Here is a 12,295-nt window from a genome sequence, read left to right on the forward strand (position 1 = left end):
TTCACAGTGTTGGGCAGTAACGTCGCTACAAGTAGCGGCATTACTAGTTTAACTACATTTCTCAGTAGCGTGGTGGTAGCGTCGCTGTTTTCTGAATCAAATAGCTTTTCAGTAGCTTAGCTCTTTTATTAACCAAGTAGTGCGGTAGTGTCCACACAAGCTACATTTTTACAAACATCTCTGAAGCTCAGCGCAGCGGAGCTTTCTGCTGCGGTCTGAAATAAAAGGATCAGTCAGTGATGCCACCGCCATACACGGCCGTGTATATGGAGCCGACAGAAGCACTTCCGTATGACGGTGACATCACCGACCAATCCTTGGGCTGGCTACAACGTCTCTGCTGCAGGGGAATACAGACAAGTCAGCTTGCTTGAGTGAGTTACGTTACTTGATGGAAAGATGGCAGAGGGTGAGGAGGACGGAGACGAATTGATCCCGAGGGAGTCGCCGTGGCCGTACCTCGAGAAATACATGAGTTTCAATGAAACAACAGAGAAAAATTATGTGTTCAGGTGCTTGCTGTGCAACCCCAAGAAGAAGCTGCTCTCAACGTCCAAGACTTCGAACACAAATTTAAGAACACACATTCAGGTGATTCCAGAATAAGCTAACACAACCATCGCCAACCAAGCTAATTATCCCAAGTCAGTGCAGTCTGCAAACACCAGCTAACAACTTGCAAAAGACAAACTTAAATAATAAACAAATACAGTAACGTTACATATAGGAGGTAAGAGGTGGGGAAATGAGGGAACAGAGAAACACAAAATCAAAGTATGGTGGTTAGTCAAAATTATTAGCTTAAAATGTATGTAGATATAGCTACTAGTACAGAGTGGGCCTAATAAAAATACCACTTTTGAAACTGCCAGTTATATGTGATACTGGTAGATGGTACTTTATTAATCCCAAAGGGAAATCAAAGTGTTACAGCCACTTGACATGAATCAAAATACAAAAACAATGAGGTAGGTAAAAGAAATAAATACAATTAAAAGGCTGAATTATATAAATAACTAAATAGACTAACTCAAATATAAAATATAAATATAAAAGCTGAAACTAGAATACAGCCTAGAGAACCCTAACGAAAACTATAACTATAATATACTGTTTGCTGAGTATACACTGTTTAATTATGTTAATGTGCTACAGTGTAGGACACTGTACATTAGTGCAAGTCAGGTGGATATTGCTATGGTAGTAAGGTGCATGATTGTCCATGGATGTTATTCATTTATTTAAATAACATAATCAAGGTCAATTTATTCAACTTGTATGTCATTGTAACAAACACCAGAGCAGCATAGGTTGAACACTTTCCTTTCAACAAGCTTTTGTTTTCTGTTTCGAGAACTTTTCACTAAGTAACTTTTAGTTACACATCAATTTAAATGTCTTTTTTACGGAAAAGAATAAGACATAAAACTATAATCAGACACTGTGTATTTACTTTGTGTTACAGAGCACCAAAATAAAAATTACTTTCCTTTAATGTTTCTCAAATGATTTCTCAATATTATAATTAAATTAAAGACAATGTTGTTATTCTATGAATTTTGCACAACTTCTATGGTCACAAGAGTTAAAAAAACAAACCTTTTCTCCAGCCAATAAAAGTATATATAATAGATAATAAATAAAATAAGACATGAGTAATAGACATGAGTAATATCTCTTAGTATTCCTTAAAACAAATGTGATTTTGATAAAGTGCAATGAATTACTGCTTTGTTTCCTTCCATGCTGCAGATGTGCAAAAAGCTTCATTGATAAGTATAAGCTCTAATACACATGTTTAGTATAGCCTCATTGTTTCATTGCACCACATGCAGTCATTAACACTGTTTTATCTTTAAGTATGCTTTAAGTATGCAGCGATACAAAAAGTGGTACAATATTACACTGTTCACATTTGTTAATGCATGTCACAGTAATCAGCTTATATATTACAAAAATATAGATTGATTATTTACAGTTTATGATCAGTACGCAGTATGTATGTGATTCATGACATGCTAACGTCTTTCTAAACTCCAGCGACTTTTGGGGACCTCTCCCCAGTGGGCTCCCAGTAAAGTAATCCCAAGTCCATTGAAGCGTCCACTCAGCATTCTGAGCCCTGCCAGCTTGTCAGAGGCGTAGAAGTTAAAGGAGTTCTATAACACAGGAGCAAAAGTTAATACATTAGTATTGAGAGCATTAGTATTGAGTGCTGTACCAAACAGAGAGGATAAAAGATAAATACCCCTGATGGCTGGCCGACCCTCAGAAATCGATTTCCAGAGGTCACGAATATCAACTCATAGATGTAGCTGTTGTGTTTACCAGAGATCTGAATCATGACAGAATGAGCACATTAACCCAGCTGTTACATGTATTAGTCCTTAATATGTAAACTAAGGATGTATCTTATATATAATGATGGAGAATTAAAGTGCAGTACAGATTACAGTCCATGACTCATATAAAAGAAAAATGCTACTCATAAAAATTATTAGGTTTACAAAATAATGTGTATAATAATGAAAATTATTCTCATTTAGTATCTTAAAATCTCAACAAATACGACATGAAATGGATTAAAAGATTAAGAGAAATAAATTAAAATACGTCTGATAACGTGTTGGAATCGCCCTAAAACCAAACTAAACTTTAGTATCAATAAAAATCTGACCTGAACAATCCTCTCGTTCTTAAATAGTTCCAGCTCATGTAAAGTTCCACCTTCCGGCCCAATCTTTGCAGACCAAATGTTGTCATAGCACAGCTGCAGACTGCAAGAACAGACACCACAAAGATCAGATAACAACATCAGTCATAATGTGCAGAGAAAGCACGCCGTCAGAAGCAGTAAGGGACTGTAAACAAATTACTTATGTGTAAATTATGGTTCAGTTTTTAAAAATCCAAGGCTCTTCCCAAATTTACAAAAACTTTTAAGACTTTTTACTGAGAAATAAGGTATTTAAATTATTGAAACATTTAAAATGTCATTCGTGGACACTAATTTAATTTTACAATATCCACTAAAGTGTATATTGAAAACATTGGAGAATAGATTTATCTTTAATGTTCCAGTCATTCCATATTAAGTGAACAGTCATTACCAATGTCTGTGCTAAAGACACTGGGTACAGGCTGTGTCCAGGAAAAGAAAGGAAGATCTATATTATAAATCTGGGGTTAAAATCTTATCTCATCTGTAGCCCTATTCCTTTTTTGACCCCCTCTTCCCAAAAATAATTTTCATACAGTCCCTAAGACACCACAAGAAGGAGGAGAGAATAACCTGGTGATATACGAGCCGGGTCTCTCCCAGACCCTGATGGCTGTGACCTTTCCACCCTGTATGGTAAAGGAATTGCCTCTACCACTTCCAACAGCAGAGGAGTAGGAGTAGGGGACCGGGTAAGCTGGAGAGGTAAAGAAAAACAAACTTGCTAAGAAGAGGATATCTCTGTGCAAGAAAACCACACTTAATATCTGAGAATTGAAAGTATCACATGGTGCTAAAGGATTAAAAAGATGGGTTGACTTCTTACAGCTGGCCAGGCAGCACAGGCTGAGCAGAGCGACGGACAGGTAGGAAATCATTCTGGAGTCTGACGGTGACCAGAGGCAGCACTGCAATCAGAAAACAAACCATTAAACATCATCAGCATCTTCTTATGACTCACAGCTCTTTTATTTTTACATGCAACCAATCTGACATCAAACATCTTTATCTGACCTACATATTGATCAAATCCTTTGGAATATAAATGCCTGTTGTCACTAATATTGTCACAGTAAGATACTATTAAAGGATGTAACACCTGCTGACGCAGGACTCACCTGCAGTGATTTCCTGAAACCAGCTCCAGTGCTGAACAGACACTGAGATGGCATTGGGAAGCTGGCTCTTATATTCAATACCTCCCTCTATCAGCCCACATACCCACCCTAACACACACACACACACGCCCTATGCTAGCCTTCCTACTTGACAGCCTCTGACAGGTGAACAATGAGCACACCTGTTTTTATTTTGTTACTGGGGCGTTTCTTTTCTTTGCAACTGAGCCAGCAGGAGTAATCAATTTTAAGTTTGTCATGAAGTTCAGCTAAACATTTCACATCAATTCAGTCATATCCATCTCATATTATAATTTTCTAACTCTGTTAATTTATGCCGACTGGAGATGTAACATTCCTCATCAATTCCTACTTTGCTTCTTAGAAACGATTTACATTTGGATTCAGTTTGGATGAAACAAAACTAAAATCACTTCGTTATTGACCTTGGCAAGGCGCTTGACAAGGCAATCTCACGTCATGGTAGCTGTTCAAGTGCTTTCAAGCACATCCCCAGCCTTGATTAGAAAATCCTGTTTGATTTATTGTCATAGAAAAGTAGATGTGTCATTTTATTTACATTTTTTCTGCTGTTTGTGAGGACCTGTTTCCATGTTGGCTTCAAAGTAACGACAGCGTGGACGAGAAGTCCTTAAACTGGCCATTTGTTATAGCAGATGACCCCAAAGTTTCTTTGTTGAAAGTATAAGAGATGTTGTTCAATAAAAATTGTTGAAACTTTTATTTTGAGTTTCTTACATAAATAAAGTTTTATCAAAGCAAAAAAATACAAAGACAAACCAGAATTTAATGGTCTTTTGTTTCTCACAGTTATACTTATGTGTTATTCTATCAACAAACAAAAAAATCCCTCGACACAAAGGTATGTCAGGAAGCCAAATCTGTTTCTTTTGTTTTTATTTCCCGCAATTAGTTTTCAGTGCTGTGAAGGAGGAATGTCTCCAGTGCCTTAAAAGCCTTTAGAAAATCTTTTACAGGTTGAGATGTCTTCTACTTTTCTGTGCAATGGCCTGTGAGAAAATACTCTGGATACTTTCAGTCATTATAAATATATATTTTTAAAGCTGCTGTGAGGAACTTTTGGTTTGTGTTGATTTTGGCGGCCTCTGTGGACAAAGCCATACCTCTTCTCTGATTTTGTCCTGTACGTGCTTAAGTGGTGTTTTTTAACAAAAAATCTCATCCTGCTTTCTCTAACAGTCATATATATCACTTACTTCACATTTTTGCCCTTGAAAATGTCAACAAAGGCAGCGTGCAGTTAATTGCTTCGTCTGACACCTGCCCCCCGCCAGCAGTTTCAGGCATTAAAAATAACTATATAGAAATAATCAATCATGTCGCTGATGGTCTGGTTTGCTTTTGTAGGTCAAATAGAGTCATCAAAATTAATTTATTTTTTATTAAAATTAATTAATAATTAAAACACTCCTCACAGGAGATTAAATTCCCATTCTCTAATGTTTGAGGCAGACATTCATCGCATAATATTTAGATACATTCAGAAGTTTCTCATTAATGTGGATATTTCTAAACCCAGAAGTTAATCTGCCAATAGTACAGTTCACTTCAGATTTTTACAAACTTGATCATTATCGTAAGTGCTTTAAAAAAAAAGTTTGACATTGTTTCACATCAGATCAAACTGTATTTACCCCTACTGTTAATCTGTTTATTGGTTTTATCTTCAAAAGTAGGGTGACAGTTCTCAGCCTGGATCCGTCAACAAGGTGCTGATTGAAAACACGGCCCTGCTGAGTCGCTGGCCTGAGACATACCTGTACAGGTGGCATCATTCAGTGTAACAGATAAACAGAGAGGGCATGTGAGGAATGTTCCAGGGCTCAGTTTGAACTGGTTCTACTGGAAGAACCGTCTCGTAAATAAATATATCAATGGCTGGATTTACATTACAGTAAGATAGAAGCCTGGTGCGTCTCATGCAGATGCTGAAGGTGTGCGAATGTGTTCGACAATGGGGGTGAATAACCTCTATAGAGAGAGGCATCAATATTATTATAAAATAAATTACCCGGCCTGGATCGTAAAGATATTTGTGATAAATCAGCTCTATGTATCTACTGCACCACACTTTAAACTCAAGTAAAAGAATAACAGAGGTTTGTCCTCGTGTCTAAACATAGATGCTGCTCTTTAGTAATTTGTTATGCGTTATAGAATGTTTTCATGGCTCGTCTCCAGCCTTATTAAATATCACCCCACCTCTTTACCTTGTGATTGTTACTGATGTATACTGTGTAAATGGAGCAAGAGACGGAAACGGTCCCTGAACATATCTGGACAATGGCATTAGAGAATGCTAGAAGTCGCGTGGTTTGTTTAGTTGGAGATCCCCACACCCCACTTACTGATCTGCCTTCATCGTACCATGAAACACTCTCTGTAGGTCACAGAGCTCACCAGCAGTAAAGATGGGAAGGAAAAGTTCTGAGGTCATCTTTGTAAGGGTCAAAAGAGGAATGAAATTTGAGATGACACCTCTAGAAAAGAAATGTTTCTTTTTGCAGGTGATTTTCTTTACACCTTCTCTTGACATCACACTGCTTAAGAGGTAAAAGACGTCCTTTTGGAGTGTATCTAATAACAATTTGTTGAAATAAAGTTAATCTATTATCTCATCTAGTAATGATGTTGAGCGATTCAGTGCGTTTAGGTCGTAATAGTCGTTAAAGCTCAGACACAAATGATTTTAGCAGCTCGTTGAACATTAAAAGTAATAAGTATCAAATATGGACAGTTTATTGTATCTGTCCAACATCCAAAACATATCTCCGAAATAGCACTTCCAGGATCAGATAACAACAATGCCACAACCAGAGCACCGCCCTGCCAGCATGAATGATTATAATCATGATAACATCAGTGTTAACTTGCATTGCTGCGCTGTGGTGCACCAGGTCATATCTACCCTCCATTAAACGGACACTAAGTTTACTGTAAAATATTTTTTTTGCAAGGCTTGTGTACCGCCATGTGAAGCTCACGTGGTTAAGTCGGGGAAAGATATGAGAACCAGATTTGAAGATCAAAGTTGTCGAGAAGTGGAATGAGGAACAAGAATATCAGAAATGTGATTCAGGAACATGCTTTGCTTGTTTATTTTTGCAGGAAGTGGAGAAGGGTTACTGGAACCGGATAAAAGTGGGACAGACAGAAAATAGGACACATATTTTTTAGTAAAAAGTCAGGTAGCTGTATTTTGAACAAACTGTAAAGGATTATGAGCGTGGTTGAGTGGTCAAAGACGTCTCAAAAAATCTCAGCAGTAAAGTTGAAACTTCAAGAGAAACACTGTCAAAGTTCTCGCACAGGAACTCAGTAACACATGAACCGTGACAAACATGCAAGGCACAACTGTGATTGACATATCGATACATCTCAAATATCTGAATACAGCATGTCCCAGGGAGTAGTCTGACCCTGTTGGTGTCAAAAGTACATCTGTGGAGGCATCTAGCATCCGTGCCAACAAACACCGAGCGAACACCTGCAGAAGCAAAAGCCAGGACACCGTTTCATTCACTGAAATTAAAGGTTCATGACAGCGATGTGTCACCTGGACGGCTGGGAAGTAAACCAATGACAACATAATCAGAACAATTAGAGTAGTCTCTTTAAGTAGAAGACATATCCACATATGTAAACTTACATCCACATTAAAACCTAATATGGCTATGATGTTATTGAAAATTATTTCCATTACGTCATAATCCCAATTTGTATGATTATTTTTACACTTAACGTGATCTCTATACGAGTGCACTGAAGCATCAACTGAAATGTTTTCCAACAAATAACTAAGATGGGATGGACCAGTATATTGTTTAAATAATGGGCGCAGCCAACATAGCATCAGCACTTGGTTTGTTGACTGCCTTAGCATTTTGTCTGTTGCCATGTTGGTTTTTAGGCGCCATATTGTGACCATATTTGGACTAGAAGGTGGCACTGGAGAGGGGCGAGGGGATGGAAAATGATAGCTTATCAAGTCTACCCCATCTAATTAATTTTCTGGCAAATAAGTTAGTTAACAACCCTGTTTTCTACAGATTGAGATTATATTTTGGGTTGTAGCTGACTGAGTTGTTAATTTGTCAGACTAAAGAAGCTACAAGATGTGAGATGTAGCTAACTCGCTGGCACGTCAATGGTGGTTGATACGTACCAGTTAACTTAAAATAACCGGTCTTGTCTGGCCATCTCCTTTTTGAGAAAAAGCCAACAGCAATCCTGACTGAGATGCACCGACAGCCACAAATAAATGAATGTATAAGAAACACTGAACGAGCTAACAAGCCAGGTATGGCAAGCGCAGACACAATAACTGCTTATAAGTGCTATCAAATCATATATCGAATCATATAATAGTAGATTAGATTAGAATGAAAAAAAAACCTCAGTGTTTTTGTTTTTACCTGTTCCTTGATTGCCACCCATGGACTCCATTAGCTCTTTTGTTCTGCCTTTGTGTTTCAATAAATTGCATGTCTGCTTTCTCAGAAGGGCACCAAAAACACAGACACGGACAAGAAGTCAAGCAGAAGTTGGCAGCAGCAGGCTAAGCAAGGTCAACCAGACGTCCCTCTCCCTGTCCTCAGACATGGAACTGCTGACTCTCATCCCAACCGCTTCGCACATTTGGCTGCAAACCACCCCAATAACTGCCGGAGGTCCCAGTTTGATGAAGCCAACAGAACCACATCATCTGTGAAAAGCAGAGATGAAATTCTGAGGTCCCCGAAGTGGAAAATCACAAACAGGATCGGTGACCATGGACCCTGGAAGAGGCCAACACGCACCAGGAGCGTGTCTGATTTTGTGCAGAGGATGCGTTCATAGCACTTACTTTGGTTAAACAGAGACCGGATGGCTGATAGCAATGGCCCGAGTACCCCATATTCCCGCAGTGACCCCCCACAGGACTCCCCCAGGGGAAAGATGGTAGGCCTCCTCCAAGTCCCCAGTGCAGTGAAGATGAACTGCTGGAAAGAACAAATGGCTTAAAAGTAGGCCAAGTTAACCAACAACTGATGGCAATTTTAAGATAATTGTCGTCACAGAGTGTAATGTCATTAAATGGCAAGCGCAAAAAGATCACGGGCCACTGAAGCGCTGCGTAGCGCCAAGACCAGCCGTGGAGCTCCTTCCTCATCCTCCTGTGTTCTCAGTGGGCTTAGCCCAGACCCCCGCACCTTGGTTAAACTCCTGGGAGTCCCCCATAAACGGGCCTGCCCTCCCCGGCCCGGCAAAACACAGCCGCTGTACCATTGCATCTTAAAAATGTTAACAGCCTTAACCCTAACAGATGGTAAAAGAGAACATCGTACTGTGGTCCCTTCAGTAACAGGAGAGTGTATTACTGAAAAATGGAGGTATGCCCATTACCATAGCTGTCATCCAGCTGTTTCAAGACTGCTCTACAAATAGACCTTACTTCGATGGTTAATTATTTATTGACATTTTGAAAGGCATTTTATTTCATTTTAATGTTGGTCTTGAAAAAGGGGGGGGGTCGTCTTATACTCAGGGTCGACTTATATTCGGACCAATACGCTATGTTCCGAGACATGTAAAGTTGTAACACAGTCATAATACATCCATGACGTTCTAGAGGTTCAATGTAATCATATCATGTTTCTTAATATCCTGTTGAAGCCAGCAGTCGGATACTTCCCCTCCCAGCAGAGGTGTAGTTCTGCATATTAACAACAGTAAAGTATTTTTATAACCTGGCAAATACCTGTAGATGTGACGCTTCATTTGTAGTTGTCTTCTGCAGTGATTACATGCCTGTCAAAGGATCTGTGAGTCAGTTCAGGACAGGAGGCAGGTAACTATTGGTACAGGTGTGTTTCACAATACTTCAATAAAATCTCTCGTGAATAAAAAATAGACACAAAAACTTTTCACTGAATCTTTTAACAAATGCATGATTTGATCACAGTATCTATAAAGACTTCCTTTTTGCTTTCACTTTCATTTCTTGCTGCTGGATTATTTTGAGTTTCAGTTCTCACACTCAGCTCTCACCTGGGCAGGTGTAACGGGGCTGCAGATATGGAGCCCACCATAGTATTGTTGTCTATGTGTCTCATTAGTATCAGAGTATTGCTACCTTTATTTTGTAGCAGCAGACTGTAAGCAACAGTGATCACAGTCAGTGACTTAGTGATCACACCTCAACACCTTGACACATGACACCAGTATTTTAGATGTTCAGATGTTTTACACATGCTGTAGGTGCAGCACTAAATACCTCCTATACCTAATAATATTTTATTTTTAAAAAAATGTTGTGCCTTGAAATAAATGGCTCCGTTATATTGATGTTCTCTTTATTACTTTGCTGAGAAAAATCGGGAACAGGATTACCTCCATTCATCTGACCAATCACAGTTGTAGTGAGTTTGAAGTAATAGAGCTCAACAGTCTTGCAGTGAAAAACTTTTATCAAGTGTTACAAAGTCTGCTGTACAGATTATACCTGCCACTGCACAGCACAGACGGCAGCCAAGTTGTTACATAAAGAATGATGAAGGTGATGTGTGTTTTCTGCCCTCAGTGTGTCCTGTAATGCCTCTCCACACCAGTAGATGTCCTCATTGAGCTGAAGATCACCTGCCCAGCAGTCACAGCTTTTCATGTCATGTTGAATGAGCAGTGCAGTATATAGTATACTACAGAGCAGTTTTACACTGTAGTCATCTAACTCAGAACATTTTCGTATCATGCATGACCACATGCTTGTGTCTGGCTGCAGGTGCTATCATCTTTATGCCTTTGAACCTGAAGGTAATTTTTATTGACAAAAAAATAAATAAAATAAAAAAAATTCTACTTTGGAAGTATCGAACTGCAGAAATGTCAGAACCACTTTCCCCAAACACAGGAATTCTTGTGCAACTCGCTTGCTAGCTTTTGTATGTTTAAGATGCTGCTCATACGCAATGAGTGTACAAACAGGCAGGTACGAACGTAGACAGGCAGGTTGGCCATTGGACGGACTACAGGGCTACAACGGTCATTTGATTTATTTTTCTTTGGGGAAGAGAACTTAAACAACTAAAACAGTGCATCCAAAATATATTGCATGTGACACCTTTAAACCTCAAATAAATGCTACAGGAAGTGACCCAACTGTTGACCTTTTATGGCCACTGCATGTTGAATTATCTTATATATCAATGACCTCTAAGACTCTGTTAATATTGTTTTGCTGCTCAGTAGATTTGCACAGTCGAAGACATTATTTTATTTTTAAATTGTAACTGAAAATCAACCGAAACAGGCGAACTAAGAAACATTTTACAAGATTGTCATCTTTCAACTTCTGTCAGTATCAAACCAAGCTTTAAAGCAAATTAACTAAAGTCCCAGTGTAGCGGCTCAAAGGATTAATAATTAATAACTAATAAATATCAAATTATGTAACAATAATCCATAACTCAAGGTTTTGCATCATTATTACAGACATCGGTGTAAAAGCTGAAGGAGAGTGAGCTCCTAGAAACGATTAGTTCATTACTAAATAACAGAATTTAGGTTTACCTTAAATTCAGTGTTGGACGCCACCCAATTTTGACAAAACAGGGAAAACTTATAATTAGTTATTAATCAATTTAGGCTTGTGATCTCAGGGTTGCTACGAGGTTCTTGGCCATGGTGTACAGTGACTTTACCATTTCATACTCACACAAATCACAGAATCAAGGTCTTTATAGATGAGATATTTATTAAACTACTGACTACATGATTAAACTACTAAATAGAAAATACATGAATGAATGAGGAATAAATGAGTGAGCACAATGAATAGGTTGCACAATGAACAATCTCTAAATAGGATTGCCTTTAAGTCAAGTCAAATCAGTGACCGTATCTTTGGAGGTTTATCAACTGATTGAATGTATAAAACACCATTCGGCAGTGGAGAGTTTGAGGAGCATCATGGAGGACTGTGAAGCAATTTAATATTAGGTTTAACTATAATTTTGATTAAGGATCCTAGTTTAGGTCTAATGCTTATTAAATCTCTTGATTAATTTCTCAATTGGTAATTTAGCATCAGTTGTCTGACATCAACTCTTAACACTTGAAACAGTATTGTTCACCTGACGATGGGCAGAGTGGCAGCAGCAGAAGTTCTTCCTGGTGGCCTCAGCATTCTGGGTCCCACGTTGCAGACTGCAGGCTTTGAGTCTGTGTCTCTCCATCTCTCTCAGCTGCAGCTGGAGCATCTCTTCATGTCCTTTGGCTGAGGGGGGTCATAATGGCAGCTTTGCCATATTCTAAGTTTCTTCCGCTCAAAGTCTTTGTCTCTAACGTCATCTTCATTCAAAAGCTTTTACTCAATAGTCGCAAGATTTGGCTCTCAGGCAAGTTCAGTGCAACTTAGGATTCAGGATTCAGGAGTCGC

At 38.7% G+C, this 12,295-nt stretch overlaps 1 protein-coding gene across 1 annotated transcript; it reads right to left on the reverse strand.

Annotated features, from left to right (window-relative positions):
* Window positions 1–1,010: 1,010 nt before the first annotated feature.
* LOC138583715 (zymogen granule membrane protein 16-like) lies at window positions 1,011–3,891 on the reverse strand. The gene is made up of 6 exons (XM_069655677.1): window positions 3,838–3,891; window positions 3,546–3,627; window positions 3,293–3,416; window positions 2,678–2,777; window positions 2,249–2,335; window positions 1,011–2,159 (listed from the first exon to the last, which is right to left on the reverse strand). The coding sequence occupies exons 1-6, from the start codon at window positions 3,889–3,891 to the stop codon at window positions 2,019–2,021; spliced, it is 588 nt and encodes a 195-aa protein (XP_069511778.1). The 3' UTR covers window positions 1,011–2,018.
* Between the last annotated feature and the right edge of the window lie 8,404 nt (window positions 3,892–12,295).

This window comes from Semicossyphus pulcher, unplaced genomic scaffold (assembly GCF_022749685.1).
Source record: "Semicossyphus pulcher isolate SPU_LCO1_2020_fin unplaced genomic scaffold, fSemPul1.0.p SCAF_9, whole genome shotgun sequence".
NCBI lineage: Eukaryota > Metazoa > Chordata > Actinopteri > Labriformes > Labridae > Semicossyphus > Semicossyphus pulcher.